We start from the raw sequence: 27,115 nt of genomic DNA, 5'->3' as shown, positions 1-27,115 counted from the left end.
TCCCTTGACCACACATGCAGACCCAGAAGTGTGTGTCTCAGACGTGGTCTGCTGTCCTCTGCTGGCTCCTCTTGGGCGGAAAGCAAGGGGGCATGGCTCACTCGCTTGCTTGCGAATTGATTTCCCCAGGGGGAAAGGCGGGTGGACCCTCCGGAGGCTGCCCTGGCCCCTGATGAACTGCCTTGGGTACCTTTTTAAGGTATGCCACTCATGCTGGGGAGGCATTTGTTGGATCAGAGTAAGGAGGGCCTGGGGAATCAGAGTCCTCAGCGCCATCCGAGGCACTTCCCCGGGTGTGGTCCTCGCAAATGCTGCGTGAGTGACCTTCTCCTGCCTCCCAGAGATGTTTCCCACTGGCCTTGGGAAGGAAACAACCGCTGTGTCCCACCTGCATGAGTGGCGTGTTGGGAGTGACCACCCCGTCCCTGGCTCCTGGTCCAGTGCCAGCCTCCTTGGGACTGAGTAGCCAGGCAGACGGGGAGGGCTATGGGGTCCCCCTGAGGTCTCTGCTGTCTGCATCCGTCATGCACAGTGGATGGGCTAAGGTGAGCTGGGGCCCCCACCTGCCGAAGTCATGGATGGTGTAATTCACCACCCCACAAGGAGAGATTTACTTAGGAGTGGATCTGCCCTGGGGTGGCCTCCTCCCGGTAATGTTCCCTTAAGAGAGGCCACGGTTTCCCAATATTGGATGAGGCTGCCCTCTTCGGAATGACCTTGTCCCTTGTCCCCGGGGGAGCAGCAGCCACTGAAAACAGGCTTATGTGCATCTCTTACGCTGCCTTTTAAAGTCTATTCCTCCCACAGGAAAAGGTTTCATCATTATCATCCTATATATTAAAATGGATTTTCTGAAAGCCTCCATTAGTTAATAACTATCTGGAGGGAGGAGTGGGATGAATAGCAAATAGGAAAATATATAACCTGGGAGAATAGAAACAGACCTCCAAATGGCCATTTATCTCCCTGGAGAATAATTCACTTTCCCTGGCCTGAGTTATCCACTGCACTTTAATCTGCATCGTCTCCTAGCAGAAAAGGTAGTTCCCTCTCCCCAGTTGCCCCGGAGCCCATTGACGTGACCCTGTGTGGCTTCAATCCGCCTCTGAGGGACCGGTCCTCCACAATCCCGCCGTCACCTGTCACCCCGTGCTGCTGGTGGTGCATGCTTTCAAACATGGTGACGGTCGCAACGCAGCGTGCTTTGGTTCGAAAAACAGAGAAGGCAATTCGGATGTGCTGGGAATTGTGTCCTCTTTTATTTACGGCGTCTTTCTGTAACTGTCTTGCTTTGCTCTTCGCGCAGAACACCTTGGACAGCATGCAGGTATTCTAGAGAATAGCATCTTCCCCGCCCGGCGTGCTTGGCGATGCTTTTCCCGTGAGTGGACGCGGCCATGAGTCCTGGGCCTGCTCTGACCTGCCTCTGCTTCCTGAACTACAGCTTCTGACGCAGGTGGGGGGTGGTCGGGGTTCCTCAGCCTGGGGGAGCCGAGGAGCTGCTTTGAGGAGCTCCACGAGCAGGGCCTCCCCCTCATCCAGGTGCCAAATGCAACGCGTTACTCGCTGAGGTGCCGCGCAGGCCCAGACACATGGCTCTTCCCGTCCCGCCAAGGCTGTGACTCTCAGGCTGGAACAGCGGTCCTGGGGTTCAGATGACCACAGGGGAGAGAAATTGTGGGTCGATTCTACCCTTGGGCCAGAGTTGTTGAGAGAGCCTAGCGGATAACCTGAATTCTGTTAATTCAGTTACTGGTCATCAGAATTCACGCTGCACACCTGAGCGTCACACCCTTCCGTTCTGCCTCTGCGTTGTGCGGCCAGCAAGCTCCTTCCCACGGGCCAGGGAGGCTGCCTGTGCTCCTCTCTGTCACAGACCACCCCCTTGCTGTTCCCCTTGGGGTGGAGGAGAGGCTGGGTTGCCCCCCCGCCCCCAGACAGGCCTTTGAAAGTTTTCCACGCCTCTGAGTTGGATGGTGAGTTCGTGGAAGGAATGGCCTTTCCCACTGCTGGACAAGTGGTTCTCTAAGTGGGTTCCCTGGGGCAGCAGCAGCACCCAGGAGCTCGTGAGCAAAGCAGCTTCTCAGGCCCGGCCTCGCACCTGCTGAATCTGAACCCCTGGGGGAGGGGCCCCAAGGTTGACTGTAATCACCCTTCCAGATGTTTCTCATGCCGCTGAGGTCTGAGAAGCATTGTTGAGGGAGTCTGTGAGGCCGGCTACTGGGAAGCAGAGAGTAATTTCAGCAGTGCGTTCCCTGAGAAGCCTTGGCCTTTGCAGGGTCCACCTTGGGAACCTGATCCCAACACTGCAGCTATTGACAGAGAAGCCATGGCTGTCAAGTCCCGCCCGCTCACCCATCAGAGAACCACCTGTGGTGTGCAGTGGGGGTTTCATGTCTAGGTGTGTGTGTCCTTGGAGAATGGGGCATGTTGGTGACTTTCTGTAGACAGAACATTCCACTGGGCAGAGCAACCTGCTTCCTCGCTCAGCCAGATACAACAGAGAACACCTAGATAAGATACGCTCCAGAAAACATGTTACATAAAACCCCTGAGCACACGGTGACCCAAACGTGTCTGAGATGAGTCTCAATCGGTTCAGGACGCACCTGTGACCCAGCCTCGGGAGGTCTTAATGACATGTGGCCAAGGTGGTCTGGGCTCAGCTTTGCTTTTATACATTTTAGAGAGACATGAGCCATCAGTATGGGTAAGGTGTCCATTGGTTCGGTCGGCAAAGGTGAGACCATTTGAAGCGGAGGCTTCTGGGTCATAGCGTAACTGCCTAGTGGGTTCACCTTGCCCGTTGCCTAGATACAGCCAATTTATCAACACGGGTATTGCAATAGAGAAAGAGTAATTCATACAGAGCTGGCCGTGCGGGAAACCAGAGTTTTATGACTACTCAATTAGTCTCCCTGAAAATCTGGAGACTGGAGGTTTTAAGGATAATTTGGTGGCGAGGGGGCAGGGAGTTGAGCGTGCTGATTGGTTGGGTTGGAGGTGAAATCACAGGGAGTCGAAGCTGTCCTCTTGCACTGAGTCATTTCCTGGGTGGGGGCCACAAGACCAGATGATCAGACCAGATCCATAGAGGGCAGGGCTGCAAAATATCTCAAGACCTGATCTTAGGTTTTACAACAGTGAGGTTGTCTCCAGGAGCAATCTGGGGAGGGTCAGAGTCTTGCGGCCTCTCCCTGCATGACTCTTAAACAGTAGTTTATAGTCTTGTGGCCAATTTGTTAGTCCTGCGAAGGCAGTCTTATTTCTAGGCAGGGATGGAGGTTTGTTTTGGGAAAGGGCTGTTATCTTCTTTGTTTCAAAGCTAAACTAGACACTAAGCTCCTCACAGAGTTCATTCAGCCTACACGCAGGAGTGAACAAGGACAGCTTGGAGGTTAGAAGCAGGAGGGAGTTAGGTCAGATCTCTTTCACTGTCTCAGTTATAATTTTGCAATGGTGGTTTCAATAGGTAGAGAAGAGACAAAGGGTTGCATTCTTTTGAGTCTCTGATAAGGCCTTTCACTGAATACACAGTTTCCATGTGAGAAGGAGGCAGAGGAATAATCATTTATGTCTTAGTCTGGCTCAGTGAGTCTGCATTTTTGCATAAATAATAGGGCAGAAGAAACAGCCAGATACACATTTGTCTCGGGCGAGCAGAGGGTTAGGAGCTGAGTTCTTTTGTCCCACCCCTGTGGAGATAAATGATCAATTTACATTGCCTGGGTGAAATTCAACAGAACTGTTTTAGGGTAAAGATCTGGAGGCCCACAAGGGATCTCTTTGTACGCAAATTGTGAGGGAGCTTTGTAGCTTTTTAATCTTTGCAGCTATCTTATTTAGAAATAAAATGAAAGGCAGGTTTGCTGACACAGTTCCCAGCTTGATGCTTCCCTTTGGCTTCATGATTGTGGGGTCCTGAGATTTATTTTCCTTTCATGGTACCCACATACACAACTCCAGTGCCAGGGACACTTCTAGGCCTTGTTCTCTGAAGAATGAATGGCCAGGAGGTTTTGGTGGCAGTGGGGAAGTGTCTTTTTTCTTGGTCGCGCTGCGTGAAGTCCTGAGGCCCAAGGAGTACCCTGGGCTGGTTTTGGGGTTTAGCAAAGATGTGCATCAGGATTTAAACATAGAACAGAGGTTTTCAGGAACTTGCCTGTCGAGACAGCAATTTTTGTCAACCTAAGAACCTGAGAGCAGGGAGATTCCAGCTACTAGGAGTTAAGTAATTTCTTTGGCACTTAGAGTCGAAGCAAAACAGAGAAGCAAAAGAAAACACTGAGAGCAACACCACCACCTCGAACAGGTGCCCTGTGCTGGGCCCTGTCCTGAGAGTGCGTCGGAGACACATTGAGACATCTACAAGATAATGCCCATTTTGCTTGATCTTCTTCATGCCTGGGGGAAACCAAGGCACAGACAGGTTAATGAATGACCTGCCCGAGTGTCTCAGACAGTCATGAGCAGAATCCCATTCAAGCCGCAGGAGTCTGGCTCCGGAATCCAGGCCCTCGACGGGCTTCTGTACAGCACAGCCTCCCATCAGCTCAACTCTGACCTCCCTGTGGATGCTGGGTGGGGGCAGAGGGGACGGCGGCCCTGGTCCTGCCTGTAAAGCGTACTGGAGGCTGAATCATAAGTCAGTGCTGGCAGCTCCAGACTGAGGGAGCACCAGCCGTGCCGCCTTCACCCGCTGATTTTGTTCCCTGGGTGTTCAGCAGTAGCGGGGGTAGGAATGCAGGAAGTTGCTTTACCCCAGGCCGTTGAGAGGTACAGTCATATTTAACCCCTGAAACCGCTGCCTGAGGTTCTCTGTCACCTCATTTTGCTGATTAGGCAATGGGCACAGAGACAATGAGCCACTTACCCGAGGACACACAGCTCCCAAGTGCCAGGGCCAGGCCCTGAAGGCAGGGAGTCAGCCTGGTAACACCCTCTCAGGTGCTTTGAGGAAAGTCTAGGGGCTGGTGTGCTTGTCACCATGTGGCTGGGCTGAGTGATGGGGATCTGGGCTTCCTGGTCGGGGAACATCGTGAGGAGCCGGCGCCAGTGCTGTGTGTTTGGCGTGTGCTGTCATGCGTGTCCGTGTGAAGAGACCACCAAACAGGCTTTGTGTGAGCAATAAAGCTTTTAGTCACCTGGGTGCAGGCGGGCCGAGTCCGAAAAAAGAGTCAGCGAAGGGAGATAAGGGTGGGGCTATTTTATAGAATTTGGGTAGGTAAAGGAAAATTTCAGTCAAAGGGGGTTTGTTCTCTGGCAGGCAGGAGTGGGGGTCACAAGGTGCTCAGTGGGGGAGGTTTTTGAGCCAGGATGAGCCAGGAAAAGGACTTTCACAAGGTAATGTCATCACTTAAGGCAAGGACCAGCCATTTTCACTTCTTTTGTGGTGGAATGTCATCGGTTAAGGTGGGGCAGGGCATTTTCACTTCTTTTGTGATTCTTCAGTTACTTCAGGCCATCTGGGCGTGTATGTATATATATATATATATATATATATATATATATATATATATATATATATATATATGTGCAAGTCCCAGGGGATGCGATGGCTTGGCTTGGGCCCAGAGGCCTGACATGTGCGTGTCGGCAGCTCTGTGGTGATTCTTCAGGGCACCCTCGTGGGAGTCCCTCTCCTCTCCACAGTGCCTTGGGTATCTCCTCCTGGAGTGAGGCATCGAACTGCAGATGACGTCAGCCCTGGTTCGTCTTGGCCTCAGAGGAGCCCGGCTATTTTTCCTGAGCAGCCCTCTTTCCTCCCTGGGAGACTTCCGGGGTGGCCAGCGTGCTTGCTTCCCATGCAGGCTGGGGTCCACCTCCCCACAGGGGTCTGGCCTCAGGCCCGCAGTGGACGATCGTGGGCTGTGGGCCTTTGCCTTTAGGGGTCGTCCCTTCCTCCATGAAATAATCCTGACAGTTGTATTTTGCATCTAGGGTGGAATAAAGATGAGTGTTACCCAGGTTGGATGCATTATGTATCTACCACCCTTTTTCACTTTTCCGATTTTAGAGGAAACTGAGGTGGAACCATGTCTGTGGGACCCGAAGGTGAAGGGCTGTGGTCCCAGTGCTGGGCCTGCTTGGCCTGCAGGGAACCAGCCCTGCCTGGCTCTTGTTCAGAGGCTGGGTGACCCCTGGGCCAGTGAGTGTGTTGGGGGGGATGTGTGGGTGAGTGAGGGTGCAGGCTTGGGCTCAGGTGGGCCCTGGGCAGAGAGACTCAGAGACGGCAGCCAGAGAGACCTGGGTAGGTCCTGCTGCCCACTGGGGGTGTGACCACGAGTCCCTCTTGGCCTCGTCTTCTGCCCTGGTGCAACGGCCTAACACCGACTTACCCGGTAGGTCTCTCTGAGTCACCAGTAATGCATGACTCCCCCAGGCAGGGCCTGGCACATAGTAGGTATTCAACCAGTGAACAATGAAATCACATAGGGCCTGGCACATAGTAGGTATTCAGCCAGTGAACAATGAAATCACATAGGGCCTGGCACGTAGTAGGTATTCAGCCGATGATCAATGAACTCACAGAGGGCCTGGCACGTAGTAGGTATTCAGTCAGTGAACAATGAAATCACATAGGGCCTGGCACATAGTAGGTATTCAACTGATCAATGAAATCACATAGGGCCTGGCACGTAGTAGGTATTCAGCCGATGATCAATGAACTCACTAGGACCTGGCACATAGTAGGTATTCAGCCAGTGAACAATGAAATCACATAGGGCCTGGCACATAGTAGGTATTCAGCTGATCAATGAAATCCCATAGGGCCTGGCACGTAGTAGGTATTCAGCCAATGGTCAATGAACTCACATAGGGCCTGGCACATAGTAGGTATTCAGCCAGTGAGCAATGAAATGACATAGGGCCTGGCACATAGTAGGTATTCAGCAGATGATCAATGAAATCACATAGGGCCTGGCACGTAGTAGGTATTCAGCCAATGATCAATGAACTCACAGAGGGCCTGGCACATAGTGGGTATTCAGCCAGTGAACAATGAAATCACATAGGGCCTGGCACGTAGTAGGTATTCAGCCGATGATCAATGAACTCACAGAGGGCCTGGCACATAGTGGGTATTCAGCCAGTGAGCAATGAAATCACATAAAGACAGCACAGGGGACAATTTGTTTCCAAATTGTTCCTGATGTTACTGGAAAGCAGCCTCCTTCCAGACCCCAGGAGAGGGTTCTTGGAGCTTGCACAAGAAAGAATTTGGGTGAGTCCATAGAGGAAAGGGAAAGCCAGTATGTGAAACGAATGGATGGCCACTCCGTAGGCAGAGCAGCGGTGTGGGCTATTCGTGGTTATTTCTTGATTATATGCTGAACAAGGCGTAGATGGTTCACGAGTTTTGTGGGGGGGAAGGGGTGGGCAGTTCCCAGAACTGAGGGCTCCACTCTTTTCAGAGCATGTAGGGTGACTTCCTGATGTTGCCATGGCGTCTGTAAGCTGTCATGGCGCTGGGGGGAGTGTCTTTTAGCAACCAATGCATTGTAATGAGCGTATAATGTGCTGCGAGGATGACCAGAGGTCACTCTCGTTGCCATCTTGGTTTTGGTGGGTCTTGATGGCTCCTTTACTGCATCCTGTTTTATCAGCAGGGTCTTTGTGACCTTGTGCTGACCTCCTGTCTCATCCTGTGACTCAGAACACCTTCACCGTCTGGGAGTGCAGCCCAGTAGGTGTCAGCCTTGTCTTTCCCAGCCCCTATTCAAGATGGAGTCGCTGTGGTTTGAATGCCTCTGACACTAAGTCAAACGACCCAGTGAGCCTGGACCGTCCCTGGGTTCTGCCTGTGATTCGGGAGTGATTATGCATCGGGCCCCTTGCTCTCAGAACCACCCCATTTGGATGCCAGCCGCCAGCACAGCGCCTGCTTATCACCCCTCTTCACAGAGACCGGGAAGCCAGAGGAGGGCACTGAGCCAGGAGCCAGGAGAGCTGCGGGGGCGTCGTTGGATGCTTCCCCCTTGTCTTTAGAAATAGCCACATCCACATTTGCAAGCCTCTGCTGTTTGTTCCAATTATAGTTGATTTGCCTGATGACTGTGCCATCTGTTCCTGCCTGGTCTGGACTCAGTTGCTTCTGAGCAGTGCCCTGCGGGCCCTAGCGCCTGCAGGTGGCCTCGGGATGGGGAGGAGCCAGCACCATGTGGCTGGGTGTGTCCCTGCAACCCTGCAGCCGGGGCGACACCCAGACCCAGTCCCAAACCCAGATAGGACAGCACTCTGTATCCGGAAATAAACATTGAGGTGTAAATGTGCCTGCCTGGGGTAGGACCACGGGTTGCTCTTTTCTCTCAGCACGCTTTGGAAGTGGCTCCTGCTGGTAATTCCTCCCCACAGGCAATTGGAAGCTCTCAGCCCCAGCAGGGACCCCCCTGGCAGTCATGAGAGCCTTCGGCTGCTGCCAAGAAGCCAGGGAGCTGTGCTCCGGCGAGGAGCTGAAAGGAAAGGTGCAAACAAGCTGGGTGTGGACGGGCAGGACTCTTAGGTTCTCCTTGGTAGGAATTTGAGGTGGGGGAGGCTGCGCCCCTGTTCCACACCTTCAGTGTAGGTTACAAGGAAAGCGAGTCTCACAGCAGATTCTCCCATCAGACAAGCATTTACTGAGCACGTGCTTATGGACAAGCAGGCACGAGAGGGTCCATTCCAGGCCTGGCCTGTGAGCTCCACGTGGTGCCAGCGCTCTGCACTGCTAGGAGGGTGCTTGCACGTTGGCCCCGTGGCACTCATTCGGGGAAAGCATGCCAACTGGACAGGGGCGGGGGCAACCAGACTCCTCAAATCAATGTCCGCACACAGGACCGGCTGGAGACCCAGCTCTGAGCACCGTCCCCAAGACCGCAGGAGCAGGGCCCCACTAGTCTACGCCCTGCTCGTTCAAAGGTGGGGCGGTGCTAAGATGTGTGAGCTGGGTGACATAGCTTCACTTTAACCAACGAATGCCCGTTCCTCCCATCCCTTATGCTTAGGAAAAAGCCAATAATTTTACTGTTTATCTTTCCTGATACTGGTCATGCCGAGTAGCATGCCTGGGGCCTCAGTGGAGATGCAGTCAGGTGAGCATCCCTGGATGCCCGAGGTCTCCAGGCTTGTGGCAGCACAGCCTTCCTGGTGTCTGCACTGGCCAACCCTGGGTGGGACTCTCAATTATGGCAACGCGTTGCGCAGCATGTCCGTAAGTGCGTGCTCAATGCCCAGGTGGATGTAGGCACCGAGGGTTGCAAATTCTAGGTTCCAGAGTCCCCCAGGCCCGGGAGCAAGTGAGGGATCGTCCTGTGGGTCGGAGGCTTCTGTGGGTACAACTGGGGCCATCTACAGGGCCAGGAGGACATTTGATCCCAACCTGGCCCCCCACACACCCAACCTGCTGATGCGGGAGTGCCACCATGCTGTCGTGCAGAGCAGCACCACGGCCAGCAGCCACAGCCTGCAGCCGTCTCTAGACATGCCTGTCAGCCCAGGCTGCTGCTGAGCCTTTAAATGCTCACCAGTGTTTAAAATGTGAGCTTTTCCGGTAGATTGAAAATTCCCTGGGTGTGTCAGGCCGTTCTGGCTCTAAAGGAATGCCTGAGGCTGGGCCATTTGTGAAGGTAGTTTATGAAGGAGTCACTGGCTGATGGTCCTGCAGGCTGTACAGACGGCGTGCTGGCTTCTGAGGAGGCCTTGGGAAGCTTACAATCATGGCAGAAGGCGAAGGGGGAGCAGGCGTGTCGTGTGCTGAGAGCAGGAGGGTATGGGAGGTGCCAGGCTCTTTCAACACCCAGACCTCGTGTGAACTTAGCCTGCTCGTTATGGCAAGGACAGCGCCAAGCTGTTCATGAGGGATCCACCCCCAGAACCCAGACACCTCCTGCCGGGCCCCGCATCCAACACGGGAGGTCACATTTCAGCAGGAGATGTGGAGGGGATGGCGCCTGCTGATCCTGGGAAACCGGAAGCTTTAGCTTTGCCTTGGGTGGGCTGCACACGACCGAGGCACCGGCCCCTTTGAAATGTGACCCCCAGTGTCATAGGTGGAGCCTGGCGGGAAGTGTCTGGGTCCTGGGGATGGGTCCCTTGTGAATGGGGGACCACTGGCTCTATCTGCTGACCCCTTGGAGGAGAAACACCGTCCGGGAGGAGGCGGCAGCTGGGAGCCTGGGGGCGTTTCTCAGGCTTCAGGAACGGAGTGACTTTGTGTCACCGGAGGGCATGGAATCTCCTGTGCAGTGAGCCCAGCTGGGCGAGGGGACTGTGGGAGGGGGCTCAGGGCAAGCTGGGTCTCCCCCATCACTGCTGCCCGTGGGCCTCCTGCTCCCAACACCCCTCAGAACACGGTGGATGTCTCTGGTGCCAGGCCCTGGGGAACCTGTAGGGGAAGCAAGGACAGTGGCTGGCTGCTACTCTGCTGAGAATACCAGTATCCCTGCTGTTGCTGCTGCTAATACTGCATCTGCTGCTGCTGCTAATACTAACACCAAACTGTTACTGTGAAGGATAACAGCAGTACACTTGCAGGTAGTAATAATGATACTGCTGCGACTAGTACGAATAATGCCAATACTGCTGCCGCTGCTGCTGGTGCTGTGCTGCTATGAATACTAATACCAACATCACTGTTACTACACCACTGCTCACACCCATGCGATTCCTACCAAAAACACTACTGTTGCTACCACTGCTGCTAACGCTCCTTCATACCAAAGCAAGGCTGCTACTACTGCAATAAAAATACCAGTACCACTGATACTGGTACGGCTAATCAATAGCAACACTGCCACCGTGATTACAGCTGCTCCTGCGAGCGCCGCCGCCGCTGCCAACGGCAGTTCCGTGTACCCAGCATTCCATCTGCTGCCCTTTTCGGAGCATTAAGCCCGCGTTGACGCGCTCTGCCCTCACGCTCATCCTAGAAATAGGCTCCGTCATCATGGCTGTTTCACAGAGGACGGGACTAAGCTCTGCTGGGCACTGCCCTGGCTGCTCACAGGCACTCTGGCCCCAGGGCTCCCTGCCTGGCCTTTCACCCCACTGCCCTGAGCTGGGGGATGCTCAGGCTTGAGCCCTTTCCCACCCCTCCTCCCTCAGCTCATTGTCCAGTCACCCCAAGCCTCAGCCGCAGAGGGAAGGGGAGTCCGGCCCTGTGGGGGGAGTCTGGCCTTAGGCCCTGAGTCTCTGAGGCTGTGGCTCTGGGGTTCAGGCACTCGTGCGGACCTGGGTGGTGTGGCCTCTCCTCACCCGTGGTCACGCACTGTGCCATCGCAGGCCTGGGTGGTCATCAGGGCCAGGTTCCCTCTCCCATGGGGAACCCTCAGCTGTAGGTATCCTGTGAGTCTGCGCTCCAGGCCCCGTTCTGTGCACAGAAGACGCAGGCCCCTCGGTAGGCTGGTGGCGGCCCTCCTTGAACCCCACTGGCCGCTGTGCAGGGGTCTTGGGGTTCCTTGGTGAGCCACCCGGTGGCTGCTCCTCCACCTGTTTTCTGTCTCCCTTGGACAGAGGTGACCTGGTTCATCTCTAACTCGAGGGTACTCCGCACTTCCTGTGCATGGATCCATTTACCCACAGCTTATTGTGATCCATGGAGTATCTGTTAAATGCCCACCCTGTGCCAAGTCCTGAACTAGGGGTTGAGGATGGACTGATGGGCCAGGCCAAGGGGCTGACCTTGGGAAGTGCCACTGTGGCCCACACAGGACACAGGTGTGGGAGTGGCCCTGCCAGGCCCTGGGGACCAAACCACAGAGAGCATGCAGCTGCTGCTCGGCTCACCCTCATCCTTGGCCCCCCACCCCCCATCATTTCTGGGAGTCCTATGGAACCATGTGAGAGCAGACAGCCTGACCTCTTCCCTCTGTATTGCACACGACCCGCCCTCCCGCAACCAAAGCAGGCAGCCCGCAGCACGCCGGCCACCGCGTGGGTGTGTATCAGGTGCAGAAATAATGATACCTTTCATTATTTTCACTGTCTCTGCATGCCGCCTGTATTCTTAGTTCCTGTTGTTTAAAATCTCTTCACTTCTGAAAACTTTATTTTGAAGTAATTTTAGGTTCACGGGAATTTACAAAGACAGCAGGGAGAGTTCCCGCGGCCCCTCTTCTGGCTTCCCGGTGGTGGCGTCTCTGTAGCCAGAGTGTGTTCTCAAAGCCGGGAAGCTGGTGTGGGAACAGCACTGTGGTGTGCTGGGGAATTTATTTGCTTTCTCCAGTGTTTATATCCACTCTTTTTTTTTTCTTTTTTCCCCGTATACAGCTGTATGGCATTTGGTGGTATATACAGATTCTTGTTACCACCACCACCGTCAGGTGTACAGACAGTTCTGTCACCCAGAGAAACTCCCTCACGACACCCTCCCTGGTCACACCCTCCCCAACCCGAAACCCTGACAACCACTGATCTGTTCTTTATTGCTATAATTTTATCATTTCAAGATTGTAATAGGAAAAATCTATTAACTTTTTTTTTTTTTTGGAGACAGAGTCTCACTCTTGTTGCCCAGATGGGAGTGCAGTGGCTCCATCTCGGCTCACTACAACCTCTGCCTCCCGAGTTCAAGCGATTTTCCTGCCTCAGCCTCCCAAGTAGCTGGGACTACAGGCATGTGCCACCACGCCCGGCTAATTTTGTATTTTTAGTAGAGACTGAGTTTCACCATGTTGGCCAGGCTGGTCTCAAACTCTTGAGCTCAGGTAATTCGCCTGCCTCGGCCCCCCCAAAGTCTGGGATTACAGGCATGAGCCACCACGCCCGGCCTATTTCAGTCAGGTCATTTTCATAGACACGACGTCCGGGAATGGGTGTGCCAGTTGCACGTTCTCTGTCGCACGTTAGAATGAATGCATGACTATTAAACGTCTCCTGTTCCTCCACGCCCCAGGAAGGCTCCGCAAGTGCCCCGTGGGTGCCTGGGGGCTTGTTGGCTCACACAGTTGAGCTCAGGGCCCTCTGGGGTCAGGCCTTGCCTGCAGCAGGCAGTGACAGCTGTTCCCTGGCCAAGACCCTGGCTGCCCTGCAGGGCCCGTCACTGTGTCTTAAGGGCTGAACCAGCAGAACCAGAGCGCCTGCAAGCCCCCGGAACTGAGTCATCATCCCACCTGCAGACCCCGCATTTGGGGTAGGAGCTGTCCCCGGGCTTGGGTTCCCTTTGATGCTTTCCATGTCATGCCCGGAAGCCCCTGGGTTTTTAGCTCTATGCCTTCCTCGGTAGACACAGCCGGCTTGGCCAAGCCCATTCAGCTTCTTAAAGAAGAATAGTGCTGATTTCTTTTAATGAATCAAAGAAATTAATTATAGGCTTTGGATTTGTTAGGTTTATTTTAGAAATCCATGATCTCAGCCATAAATAGTGCTTCATTCTGGACTAAGGAGCTGAGAAGCCTGCTGCTTATGGAGGGACAGTGGGGGAGAGGATGGATGAAGAGGAGGGGCAGAGGAGGGGGAGGTGGGGGGCTGTCGCTGAGCCCTTTGCTCAGGTCCGGGACGCAGCAGGAAACAGGCCGACAGAGCCCTGCCCTCATGGGGCTGACATTTCACTGGGGAAACACCAGTGTCTGTCATCAGCCCCAGAGATGACATTAATAATCCCACAACGGATTTTCCCATCCGTCCTAAAGTAAGGAGTGGCAAGAAAGCGGCCTTGTATGCAGACCTGACAAGCCGTCCCCACAAGGAGCATGGTACCCACAGCTCAGGGTTCGCCATTTTCACTGATTCGGCAAACACTCTCTGAGCATGACGCTGAGTCCATGCAGAGTGTTGAAGGTGTATCTACGAGCCAGAAGGCAGAAACTCAGGGCCGAGAGTGTCATCGTGGACACCGACAAGAAACAAACAGCCCAGGAGCTACCGTAGTGCTGGGGGGTGGTCAGCGTGGTGGAGAAAGGAAGGGTGGGTCCTCTGTAGACCCCTCTGTCCTGCACCTTCTGTGATGGGGGCCAGAAACCCATCTCAGGAGACCGTGTCTCACACACAGCTCGAGTCCCAGGGGAGCAGGGAGCGGGGCTCTGCCTGTGTACCTCTGACCTGGGAGGAAGCCCACAAGGGTCAGAGATGTCCCGAGACTGGACACAGTCCACGTCCGTCCTGCCCCGAGGAAGGAGCTTTGCTGGGCTACCCCTTTCCTGTATGTGTCCCCAGGGGAGACACTTGCCTTCCCCAGGGCTCCCGAGGTGTCTTCGTGTTGTCTGCAAATGCAGCAATGTTGCTAACTGACTGTAGCAGATAGATTCCTTATTGCTCAAAGTGGCGTTCTTAAGCGTTCTGCAGTCCAAGGGGGCAGGCACCCTGGATGAGAATTGCATCCTTGCATCCGTGGGACAGCACCTGAGCTACTCCCCTGAGTCTGGGCCGCATCACAGCCTCATACTCCAAGTTCCAAACAGCTCTAGCAAAGCCTGCCAACCGCAAAGTGCCCGGGCTGCACGCACCGCCCAGAACAATCTACGGTTGGCTGGCAGCTGAATGTTTGCAGGATTTCTTGGCACCTGTGGTTTCTCACATTGGCCAGTAGCCAGGTGGCACGAGAAGCTGGGTTTATCAGGCACTAGTCTCCCATGGAGGTGGGAGGCAGCCCCTGCTGCACACGGCACACACAGATACGCGCACGCACTCTCACCACGCATGCATTTTCACAGACACAACACGTGTGTGTGTACACACACGTGCACACACATGCATATGTGCACACATACAACACATGTGAACAGGCTCAGACACATTTCCACCACTAAATGCCACCGCTGACCCCCTGTCCTGCCTCTGCTGTGCAGTCCAAGGTTCGAGAGCTGGAAGAGAAATGCCGGACTCAAAGTGAGCAGTTCAACCTGCTGTCCCGGGACCTGGAGAAGTTCCGGCAGCACGCTGGGAAGATTGACCTGCTGGGTGGCAGCACGGTGGCCCCCCTGGATGTCTCCACGGTCCCCGGCAAGCCTTTCCCGCAGTTTGTGAATGGCCTAGCCACCTCCCTCGGCAAAGGTAAGCGCCTTGACCATCCGCCTTGCTGTGGTGGGGATAGAATGGCCGTTGGCCAGGCCTGCGAGGGTGTGTGCAGGTGAAGTCAGTTTGGTGACACCTGGCAGAGGGTACAGGGACCCACCACCACAGTAGGAAGGATGAGAACAGGGCTGCTCGCAGCCACGGGGCACACGGTGCACCCAGCACCTCACGGGCATCCACGAATGTGTGACCCACACATTTTCTCACCTGTAAAATGGGCCCATCTTACAGGCGAGAAAAACCAAGGCACTAGCGTGGGTCACACAGCTGCTGATGAAAGCTCAGTCTGGGATGTGAACCCAGGAGTCTGGCTGCAGAGACTACACTGGTGATAACTCCACGCGGGCTTTGTGGCGGGGTACTCCAGCGCTCTGCGAAGCTCGTTTTTCTGCATTAGTTGTTTCCCTTCCTTCTCATCTCAGTAACCTGTTGGTGATGTTGGGATGTGCTTGGCACCTCTGTTCCAGCAAAGGCAGTGGTGAACATGAGCCCTCACCCAGCCCAGTTCTGCTTAGAGGCCGGGTGGGGAGAAGCCCCCTGTGTATGTGCTGGGGGCGGTTAGTCTTGGTCGCAGGCAGAACAATCACAGGTGTCCTTTAATCAGAGCTCGGTGGAGGTGCCATGTCCCGGCTGAAGGTTCAGTGGGATGCAGACGTTAGACAGGTTTCATGGCCAGGTCTGCCCACCTGTTTAAGAAGTTGGCTTAAAAAAATTAGGGGAGATGAGCATCTGAACCTCACTTTGGAATTCCGTAAAAAAGATAATTTGCACATTTCCCCTAGTTCTTATCAGAATATATAAGTACCTTGGGTGCTTTTTATCATTAAAATAAGGAGATGCCACTTGGGTCTTGTTAAAAAACGTTCTCCCACTTCTCCCCTCTTCCCACACCTTCCCACACCCTTCGCTTTTGGTCCATGCATCAGAGAGAATGCGGGCTGGGGTAAGTGGCCATGGCTGTGGAAGGCTAGTGGGCAGGGACCAGGATCTGAGCGCTCTGCTGCTCATCTCCAGGCACTCACGACACCCGGGCTGCATGCCCTGCCCAGGTCGTGACATTGAAAGACAGACAGGGCCCCTTGTGGAGCTCCTGCTGGCGGGCAGATGATACATGGGGAGCCCCTGAACCAGACACTGCATGCAGACCAGGTGACAAGGTGGACGGTGATTTGGGCTCTTCTAGATGGTCCTGGAAGGCGGCTGCCAAGAAACCACATTTGAGCTGTGAAACCTGAAGGGTGGAGGAAAACAAGCCAGTTTCAGTTCTTCCCAGGGGAAAACAGAATGCACGTGTCTCCACGCTCTCTCTCTCCCTCCCGCAAAGGGACACAGAGCGCCGCTCCGTGCCACAAGAAACGCACGGCTTCTGCTCTGGGAAACCCACTGAGACTCGGGCCCAGAGCTTTTCCTGGGGGCTGCTTGTGTGGGCACCATGCCCGCTGAAGCTCCAGACTCCCAGAAGGAAAGCAGGTGTTCAGTGTGAGCTGTGTGGTGTGCACAAGCCAGGCCTGCCTTTATCAGTCAGGGGATGTTTCCTTCCAGTGTAGAGGACATTTCAGAAGCTGAGTTCCAGATACCGGCCAGGGACCCACCTTGCAAGCTGGCCCTTCTGAAAACAGCAGTCGCAGGCCTGCCCGGTGAACCCGAGGCTCACAGCACGTGAATGTGGGACCCACTGCAAAGCTCCAGGGTCAGGGAGGTGAGAACAGGGATTGGCCAGCATGGAAAAAGGAATCTGATTAACCACGGCAGAAAATGCACACTGAGTAAAACCAAAAAACCAAAGTGATACGGTGCCTTCACTAAACCAGCGGCCACTTGGCAGAGAAGAAGGTGTGCACCATGGCTTCTGTTTAATAACCGTCCGGAAGATGCACCCTCCTAGTGAACCCAGCTCATTTAATCACTCTTTCCTCGCCCACCACGGGTCCCCCGGCATGGCCCATGCCCGTCTCCCCTGGCATTGCCCTGGCATTCTCCTCACAGTGCATGTCACTTATGGTGGTGGACACCAGCGCCTCCAGAGAGCTGCTCCACACCACCCCGATCCCACCAGGACACTCCTCCCTGCAGACAGCACAGGTCCCTCTTCCAGGCCTCTGCTGAGGGTCTCCTCTTGTTTTATTCTTTCTTCCCTCTCTGAATGGGTTTACTTATTTTTGTACATTTTCCCCCTCTGTGTTTACTTATTTTTGTACATTTTTTCCAACTTTGAGGTATAGTGGATAATTAGAAATCATATATAAGGTGTACAACTTGATCCTATGTAACATAAATCAGTTGTGAAATAATCACCACAGCCAAGCTAATTAACATACCACCTCCTATCCACGTCCTCACGTGGTTACCTTTTCTTTTCATGGTGAAAACCCTTAAGATCTGCCTCCTCGGCAAACTTCAAGTCTATAATCCAGTTTTTTTTTTTTTTTTTTTTTTTTTTTTGCAATAGAGTCTCACTCTGTTGCCCGGGCTGGAGAGCAGTGGTGTGATCTCAGCTCACTACAACCTCCGCCTCCCAGGTTCAAGCGATTCTCCTGCCTCAGCGTCCCAAGTAGCTGGAATTACAGGCACCTGCCACCACGCCCGGCTAAGTTTTGTATTTTCAGTAGAGACGGGGTTTCACCATGTTGGCCAGGCTGGTCTTGAACTCCTGACCTCAGGTGATCCACCTGCCTCGGCCTCCCAAAGTGCTGGGATTACAGGTGTGAGCTGCTGCCCTGGCCTACAATCCAGCATTTTAGCTGCATTCACGTTTCTGTGCAGATCCCCAGAGTGTATTCATGTTGTGCCCTTCAACCAACAGCCCCCGGCCCAGCCCCTGGCAACCACTGTTCTGATCTCTGCTTCTGCGAGTTGGCCTTGTTGAGGTTTTGCATGTGAGTGGGGGCCGTCCATGCCACATTTGTCTCTCTGTGCCTGGGATATTCCACGTAGCAGAGAGTCCTCCTGGTCCATCGTGTTGTCATAAAGGGCTGGGTGTCCTTCTTTCCTGAGGCTGGATAACATCCCATTGTGTTCGTATCTGTATTTTTCACCTGTTCATCTGCCGCAGATCTTCCTCCCACACTGACCTGAGATAGAGGGTGGTGGAAGGTACAGGGCTGGCCGCAAGACACAGAAGGGGTCCCAGGCAGATGTGCCGTCACTCACCTGTGCTTTCTTTTTTTTTTTTTTTTTTTTTTTTTTTTTGAGACGGAGTCTCGCTCTGTCGCCCAGGCTGGAGTGCAGTGGCCGGATCTCAGCTCACTGCAAGCTCCGCCTCCCGGGTTCATGCCATTCTCCTGCCTCAGCCTCCCGAGTAGCTGGGACTACAGGCGCCCGCCACCTCGCCCGGCTAGTTTTTTGTATGTTTTAGTAGAGACGGGGTTTCACCGGGTTAGCCAGGATGGTCTCGATCTCCTGACCTCGTGATCCGCCCGTCTCGGCCTCCCAAAGTGCTGGGATTACAGGCTTGAGCCACCGCGCCCGGCCTCACCTGTGCTTTCACCCAGGGCTCCTCCGGCCTGTGGCTGGGGCGGCCACCAAGGGACTCGCGTCCTGTATGGGGAGGCCCCTCTGACAGAGTGAGGCTCTGCAGTCAGTATGGGAGGCAGGCGTTGCTCACGGACCAAACTGTCCCTGGCCACCTCCCAGGAAGGAGCGTGTTGGGGAGAGGCGTGGCCTCTCCTATCCCTGCCTGCCCCCCACCGGCACAGCCAGTTTTCCTTCCAGTATGGGAGCTGGGTTTTTTGAGTCAACATTTTTTTGAGCCATATTTTTCTAGAACATACGTATTTTGAAGCATTCCCATCATGAGAGAGGGTGGTGTTCGCATCTCGAGGGGCCAGTGGGAGCCAGCCCCACTTGAAGGCACTGCATGTTTTGTTTCTAATCTCACCTTCTCTTCTCAGGCACAGCAGCAGGTAGAAGCTTCCATGGGGATTACATTATTTTTCCCTAGAGAGTTAGGTTTGGATAAGTTAAGTGTGAATACAAGGTGACTGCTGTGTTCACATCACCTTCATCGGTTGTGCTGTCCCCTGCTGTTCACCGTGGCTGCAGTGTCAGGCAGGAAGGCTAAGTTCTGCTGCAGTCACAAACACCCCCCCAGTCTCGGAATGCCGGAGGACAGCGTTTCCTCTCCGGAAAGTTCCCTGGCCACTGTGTGGGGAGGAAAAGTGACTTTTGCCCACAAGTGGAGCCTGCCATGCCCCTCGAGTTTCACTGGTCCAGGTGACTCTTGTGGCTGGGAGCAGAGAAGCAGCAATGCCAGTCGGAACTGGAGAAGCTGCAGCAGGCCCTGCTCTCGGCTGGGTTTCTGAGGCTTCTGGGAGCTGACTCGTTCAGTGTTCACTTTGCACCTGCTGCACACCCAGCCATGTTACAGTGAATAAAACGAGGTCCTGCCCTCCAGGATCAGATGTTCTCACAGGCGACCCCGGGGCAGGGCTGCCCCAGTTCCAATTCCCTGCCGTGGTGGGGCTGTCCTGCTGTTCACTCCAGCCTGGAGCTGTGGGGCCTGCCAGGGGCGGCTCCTAGGGCAGCCGTTAGTGGACATTCCTGATGGCTTTTTAAATCATTTTATACTTCGTGATTTGGACTCAGCAATTCATATTCATCAGTGAGGTGACTGTTACGATGAGACAGCTACAGAGGGACTGAGGACCCCAGGGAGGAGGCGTCATCATTCCCAGTAGCGGAGAGCTTGGGAAGGAAGCAGCCACATCGTGTTTCACACCCGGATCCTGGTTAAAGGGCAGCGCCGTCGTCTGACACGCAGGCCAGCGTTAGTCATGGTGCTCAATGTTCCTTTCCAGGCGACCAGGACAGGGCTCAGCAGCCCCTGAGACCCCGGGAGGATAGGATGGGATGAGAATTATTTCAGTCCTTGCAAATCTCTCATCAAGAGTATATTTTAGCCACAAACTCACCTCTTTGGCCAGTTAGGACTCAGTGGTTCACAAGTGACAGCAAAGCCAGCCTACGCTGATGTGAGCGAAAAGGAGTGTGTCTGTCACCTGGAGCAGGTGAAGAGCCAGGACGCGGCTTCAGGTACATCTTGAACCAGGGGCTCCAAGCCCATCGCCAGGATCCATTTTCCCTCGTTCTCGCTGTGAGCCGGTGCCGTCCTCACGGAACGCTCCTCTTGCAGGTGCAGGAGGTTGGCGGCTTGGCTTCCCTGAGCTTCACAGCCGCTCAATTTTAAGCCATGGAAAGGAGCAGCCTCTTTGCCGTCAGCTCTCCTTTAGTTCCCTCTGCCTGGGCCGGTCCTCGTCCTGTGCTGCCAAAGAAGCATTACCACCAGGGTGAACCTGCCAGCTGGACGGGCCCAGAGCTGAGGGTGGGGTCACACCAGCCTACGTAGATGGTGAGCAGAAGACGGGTGGACCCCAAAATGAAACGCAGCGACTGTTGTCAAAGAGGGGAAAGGTACCCCGGGTAGGCACATGACCAATGCACCTTTACGATGTTATTTGTATATTTGTTTCAACTTGTTTTAATGTTCGTGGCCAGGTCAGGAGAGCGCTATTGGAGGCGGCTCTGCAATTGGTGAATATATCCGGCCCCTTCCGCAGCCTGGTGACAGTCCGGAGCCTCTGTCCGCCAAGCCCACCTTTCTGTCGAGATCCGGTAGCCCAAGATGCAGATCTGAGTCAGACGTGAGTCCCATCCCACAGGGGCCGCCGGGCCTGCCTGTGCCATGTGTGTCTGGTGTGGATGTTGGCTAGTCTGTCCCGTGTTTCCTTCCCCATCCTCCTCCCTCTCTTCCTTCTGGTTGGCTCTTCCCTTTGCCCCTGTTAATTCCCTGGCCTGACTATGTGCTGGGATGTGGGCCCCCGCTGTGAACACACGTGTGGTCCCTGTTCTAAGGGGAAGCAGAGAGAACACTGACGAGGCAGCGTTTAGAAAAGCAAATCCCATCGAAGGGTGCGAGGATGACACAGCGAGGCCGTTGATGCCGAGCTGGCCGGGAGGGGCTGTAGAGGTCGGGGACGGGCCCTGCAAGTCCTGTCCTGTCACATTGATGGGAAGGGGCTGGTGTGGCTGGAGGGGGGCGGACAGGGACGAGCTGAGGCCGGGGCAGACGACAGCACTTGGCTTTTTGTCTGAGTCCGAGGTGAAGCCACTGAAAGCTGTTAAGGCAGGGGTGATGTGGTCTAATTCCTGCTTAAAGACTGTTCCGGCTTGTGTGGGGAATGCGCTGGGGGAAGTGAGAGTGGAATAACTGGGGGGTTGTGCACATACTGCTCAATTTCACCCCCACCCCTATGAGAAAAGGCCACGCCCACTGACTCCCAGGATTGCTGTAGGAGACACTGGGCAGAGCCCCCACACTCCACAAACCCTGAGACAAGAAGAGAGGGTGGGGCCTGGGGGGACGTGGCAGCTCCCACCACCTCCCCATGTCGTCCTCCTGAGGTACTGGGCATGTGGGGTGGTGGGGGCCTCTTCCATAGACTGAGCCCCTGGAGGGCAAGTGCCCAAAACAGCATGCAGCTCTGTGTCTTCCACGGACCCCACAGGGCCTGGCGCCCTGAGTGTCTCACGCCCTGAATTCTGTTGGGGGAAGGCCCTGCCTTCGAGCCTTGCTGTTTGGGGACTGGGTTCTCCACAAACACAGAAGGAGCCTATGTGATAAGGGGTGCACACTGAGGGACCACCTTCCTTTCTGGACTTGTATGTGGGGGTGTGGGTGGCAGTGCCTCCTGGGAGTGCCACAGTCTCAGGCCGTCTCTCCTGGGGCCCAGGAAGCTGTGAGGGGCTTTCCCGTTGCCGCGGGAAGGGGGTGGGACACCTCCAGCTTCCATAACCCGCACACCCATTGCCTTCTTCATAGATGGAGAATGAACGGAATTCCAATACCTCAAAGCAGAGATACTCGGGGAAGGTCCACCTCTGTGTTGCCCGCTATAGGTAAGCGCGGCCTCTCTGCGTCCACCAAGCCCCTGTGAGTGGGGCAGATGAGATACTGGGTCTGGGAACACTCGGGGGGCTGAGAGGTTCCCTTCTCCCAGGGCACGAGGAGAAGGTGGGATTTCAGCCTGGTCTGGAGGCTGAGCAGAGTTTGGTGGAGAGAGTTTGGGTGGCACGCGAGTCTCCCGGGGCTGCCATGACAGCAGGTCACAAACCTGGTGGCCTGAAACCACAGGTTTCTCCTCTCCCAACTCTGGAGGCAGAAGTCTGAGATGGGGGTATCGGTGGGCTCTCACCCTCCAAGGGCTCCAAGGAGGGGTCCTTCTTGCTTCTTCTGGCTGCTGGGAGCCCAGGTGGCCCTGGCTTGTAGCTGTGTGGCTCCAGTCTCTGCCTCTATCCAGCCCGGCCGCCTCCCTGTGCCTGTTTCTGTGTGTTCTCCCCACTTCCTTTAAGGATGCTGTCCCTGGATTGGAGTCTGCCCCACTGCAGTGTGACCCAAGTCCATCACATTCGCAAAGACTGTGTCCAGATAAGGTCCCGTTCACAGGTGCAGGGGTTTGGCCATGAGCGTGTCTTTCCAGGGGACATCCCGCCCCCGAGAGTGAAAGGGGACGTGTCCAAAGCCCCAGTCTCCCGCCCGCGAGAGTGAGAGGGGACGTGTCCAAAGCCCCAGTCTCCCGCCTGCGAGAGTGAGAGGGGACGTGTCCAGAGCCCCAGTCCCCGCCCGCGAGAGAGGGGACGTGTCCAGAGCCCCAGTCTCCCACCAGCAAGTGTGAGAGGGGTCGTGTCCAGAGCCCCAGTCTCCCGTCAGCGAGAGCGAGAGGGGACGTGTCCAGAGCCCCAGTCTCCTGCCAGCGAGAGTGAGAGGGGACGTGTCCAGAGCCCCAGTCTCCTGTCCCCGAGAGTGAGAGGGGATGCGTCCAGAGCCCCAGTCTCCCGCCAGCGAGAGCGAGAGGGGACGTGTCCAGAGCCCCAGTCTCCCGCCAGTGAGAGTGAGAGGACGTGTCCAGCACCCTGCTCTCCCACATCCTCACCCTCTGCCGGGCGCTGCAGGCTGCATCTCGCTGCGATAACAGCCACTGAGTGGGCTTCCCTTGCAGGGGCCTTCAGTGCTCGTGCTCTCTGAGAAGTAACGAGAGCCAGTTTTGTCCCGCACACCTCTTAGGTCCTCCACGGGAGCCTCCGCAGGGCGGACGTGGGCAGGGACGAGAGGTCCCCCAGGACTGCACTACCTGATTGAAAGGAGAGCAAGCTGCAGCCAACTCTGCCCGCAGGCAGACACTTGGGAATTCATCAGCCAGGGGCAGCAGGCCCAAGACACAGCAGTTGGCCCCCATTTCCTCACACTTGTGAAGACCCAGCCTTTTGTTTCACAGATGCTCCAGCAGCTCTGAGTGCGGGCTTGGCCTCAGGCTGACCTGTGACGGTATTTCAGAGGCAGATATCCCTGCCCTTTAGCTGGCATCGGGCAGCCAGAGTCCCCCGTGATCTGTTTAGGGACCAAGCTTCAGTGTAGATCCCACCCTCACTAGATCCTTAAACTCTGCTCATGCAAAGGGGGTGACTCTTGATTTAAGCCAATCCGTACACCTCGAATACATTTTGCTTTCTCCAGCGAGAGCTATTTCTAACAACCATTAAGAGGATCAGTGGATCATGTTCTGCTCGTTGGTAATGTGCCAATGGCACCAATGCAAACCCATTTCCGAGGTTCAGGTAGCAGAAGCACTGGGTAGCTGCCCCGGGCTGTGGGCTCCCCAGTTTGAATCTGGCCCGGGCAGACATGAATGCTGGTTGCACCTGGAGGGGGGCAGGCCCACCATCCGCTCGTCTCTCACGGTGCTGGAGGACAGCATCACAGCGCTGAGAGGCTATTGCACGCAGACACACAGGGCCACAGTCGGCGGGGCCAGGATGAAGACCCAGTCCCACCCGTGGCTCCCTCAGTCCCGTCCTTGCTGTGTGTGGAGCAGGTCCAGGCGCAGCCATTCACGGAACCCTCAATGCCAGCACAGGGGCAGCGCCGGCTGGTGTCTTCTGAGCCTGGCACATGCTGAGGTGGCTTCCCAGCCAAACAGAGGCCTGGCGCACCACAGACGCCTTCCTTTCCGATCATGAGCCTGGTCCAGCGAGGCTACCACATGTGACCTATGGTGGCCAACCTCAGAGGGCCACTGGGCTTGCGTTCCTGCCACTTCTGTGGAGAGGGCACGGCTTATTCCAGGGGAGCTGCCCTAGAGCTAATGTGCCCTGAGGACTGACCCACGGCTGGTACGGCCCCAGAAGCGGGGACGTGACGAGCCAGCACGCCTGCCTCTCCCGTGGCCATCACCAGCCACGGCCCGCGCACATTGTCCTTATCTCACTCTTTCAGTGGCATTCCCGTTTTACTGGTGATGGATTTATGCCTTTTTTTTTTTTTTTTTACCTGCCCAACCACCCTGAAACCAAACCAAGTCAAATTGTGAGGGGCATGTAGTGGCCGGTCCCCGAGAGAGCTGTTTCTGAGTTTTCTGAAAGCCCTCAGAGCCCCTGAGAGGTGGCGTTGCCGGTAGATGTAGGTTCTGAGTTCTCTGGATGTCCTCAGAGCCCCTGAGAGGTGGCGTTGCCGGTAGATGTAGGTTCTGAGTTCTCTGGATGTCCTCAGAGCCCCTGAGAGGTGGCGTTGCCGGTAGATGTAGGTTCTGAGTTCTCTGGATGTCCTCAGAGCCCCTGAGAGGTGGCGTTGCCGGTAGATGTAGGTTCTGAGTTCTCTGGATGTCCTCAGAGCCCCTGAGAGGTGGCGTTGCCGGTAGATGTAGGTTCTGAGTTCTCTGGATGTCCTCAGAGCCCCTGAGAGGTGGCTTCACAGGTAGATGTAGGTACTGAGTTCTCTCAGTGTCCTCAGAGCCCCTGAGAGGTGGCGTTGCCGGTAGATGTAAGTGGCCGGGGGGTTGTGTTTTCCATCCTGGGTCTAATCAGTGTCTCCTCTTGCTGCCGTTATTCAACCACCTGCTTAGACGTTTCTGCAAACCGAAAGCCTCCTGGGCGCTCACTCTGGGTGCCAAGCGGCCTCTGCCCGCCTTCCATGCAGGGGCTGCCTCGGTGTCCACATCTCCTCCCTTCCATCCGGCGCAGTCTCTGCCACGAGGAATGCCTTGCTGAGGGCTCCTGGGGCCTTCCCACCCGAGGTCCAGGGTGAGGCTGACACATTCATCCCCATCCTTCCTTTCGTCAGCTGTACGGTGAGATGGTCCTCACCACACAGTTCTCCCATTTGCAGTGTGCTGCCCAGGGCCACTGCTGTGCTTGCAGATGCCACGGTCACATGTGGGAGGCTCCCGTTGCTCCCAAGGACCCATTTCCATCTGTGATCACCCGTCCCTATTCCCCCGCCTCCGGTGCTGAGTGACCCCGATCTACCTCCGTCTCAATCGAGTCCCCATTCCTGACGTGTCCCATGGCCGCATCCATGCAGTACGTGGCACTGTCTGCCTGAGCACCCACGAGGTTGGGTGGCCTCCAGGGCCCACACGCAGGTGCACCCACGAGGTTGGCCACCATAGGTCACATGTGGTAGCCTCGCTGGACCAGGCTCATGATCGGAAAGGAAGGCGTCTGTGGTGCGCCAGGCCTCTGTTTGCCTGGGAAGCCACCTCAGCATGTGCCAGGCTCAGAGGACACCAGCCGGCGCTGCCCCTGTGCTGGCATTGAGGGTTCCGTGAATGGCTGCGCCTGGACTTGCTCCACACACAGCAAGGACGGGACTGAGGGAGCCAGGGGTGGGCCTGGGTCTTCATCCTGGGCCGCCGACTGTGGCCCTGTGTCTGCGTGCAACAGCCTCTCAGCACTGTGCCACTGATGCGTGAATCATTTTTACATCATAATTATAATATCACAGTGCCTGCCTGGCTATCTTCTCCAACTCTAATGTTATTTTTCATTTTTAATGAGTTACTCACTGTTATTTTTAGTTAATTCACCTTTTATTTAGAAAATCCTCAATTCATCTGAATTTGTTTCATGTGTTTGATTTTCCAAGTTGGACACGGTTTTGAAAATGATGAATCTCAATACGCTGAGGACTGGAGAATATGGATACTCTCATATTCCTGGGGGTGGGGTGGGGGAGGGTAAAATCATGCACCTGTTTTTCTGAGCATTTTGACTATCCACACCCAAGACCTTAAAAACGTAGGAGCCTTTGACCAAACAAATATATTTCCTAGGATTTATCATTAGGAAGAAATTGTGGAAGTGTGCAAAAATATGTTTATAAAAATACATAATGCAACACTATAATAGCCAAAAGTTAGAAGAAACCTCAATGCCCAACATTAGGAAACTGGTTAAATAAAGTATGTTAATATGTTCAGTGGAATACTCTACACCTATTTAAAAGGATATGATAAAAATAATATTTCATGAGGTAGAAGTACAGAATGCTATCTTTAAGGTGAAAATAAGCAAATTGCTAAATAGTGTATATGATTCTGTTTTCACTAAATTATTGAAAGATTATAGAGTTAATTTTCTTCACATTTGTTTGTTAATTGGGAGATGTATAGTTACGTGAACAAAATGTTAGAATCATAAACCTGTTATCTGATGCAAAGAGTTCTGAGCATATAACTTTGTTTCAGAATTGCATTTTTACATTAAATCTGTGTGTGTGAGCCGGCAGTGGCCTGGATTTCCACTGTATAGAGAACTCATCAGCCCCGAACGATCCTGGGGGTTTGTAATTCCCTACGAGCCTGCCTGGCATTCTGCAGGGGCAGGGGTGTGGGCTGTGTCCTCCAGAGCCTCTAACGAAGTAACTGTGTTTTCCCTGCAGTTACAACCCCTTCGATGGACCGAACGAGAACCCCGAAGCTGAGCTGCCCCTCACGGCGGGAAAATACCTCTACGTCTATGGAGACATGGATGAGGATGGGTTCTATGAAGGTCTCTGTTGGAACATGGCTGTGACGGACGTAGGCTGGGCTGGTCCACCTGGCAAACCACTTCATCCAGGGCCCTGATAGACAGGCAGGGCTCCCACCATACTCCCAGCCACCCAGCCCTCCGCTCTGACCCTTCCCTACTCCATAGTTACCAGGTTTCCCCTCTTTGATGACTGGAAAGAAACCGGAGTGCGGTTTCCAGTGTTCAGCTCCAGGCTGACCTCTGACACATGACAGTGTTTTCTGCTCATCTCTGCAGAGCTTTTGGCAGCTGTTCCCAGATGCATGGGGCTGATGGACCCTCTGCT

At 54.8% G+C, this 27,115-nt stretch overlaps 1 protein-coding gene across 13 annotated transcripts in view; it reads left to right on the top strand.

Annotated features, from left to right (window-relative positions):
- The window catches only part of RIMBP2 (RIMS binding protein 2), a 352,529-nt gene that overhangs the window by 243,085 nt on the left and 82,329 nt on the right, over positions 1–27,115 (top strand). For all 13 annotated transcript variants that reach the window (XM_073021230.1, XM_037987203.2, XM_037987193.2 and 10 more), the window contains 4 exons: positions 14,763–14,967; positions 20,482–20,627; positions 21,806–21,882; positions 26,699–26,808. In XM_073021230.1, coding sequence (XP_072877331.1) covers positions 14,763–14,967; positions 20,482–20,627; positions 21,806–21,882; positions 26,699–26,808 — 538 coding nt within the window. The remainder of the gene's footprint in view (positions 1–14,762; positions 14,968–20,481; positions 20,628–21,805; positions 21,883–26,698; positions 26,809–27,115) is intronic.

Source organism: Chlorocebus sabaeus, chromosome 11 (genome assembly GCF_047675955.1).
Source record: "Chlorocebus sabaeus isolate Y175 chromosome 11, mChlSab1.0.hap1, whole genome shotgun sequence".
Classification (NCBI taxonomy): domain Eukaryota; kingdom Metazoa; phylum Chordata; class Mammalia; order Primates; family Cercopithecidae; genus Chlorocebus; species Chlorocebus sabaeus.
This window is presented reverse-complemented; position numbering and strand designations above follow the sequence as displayed.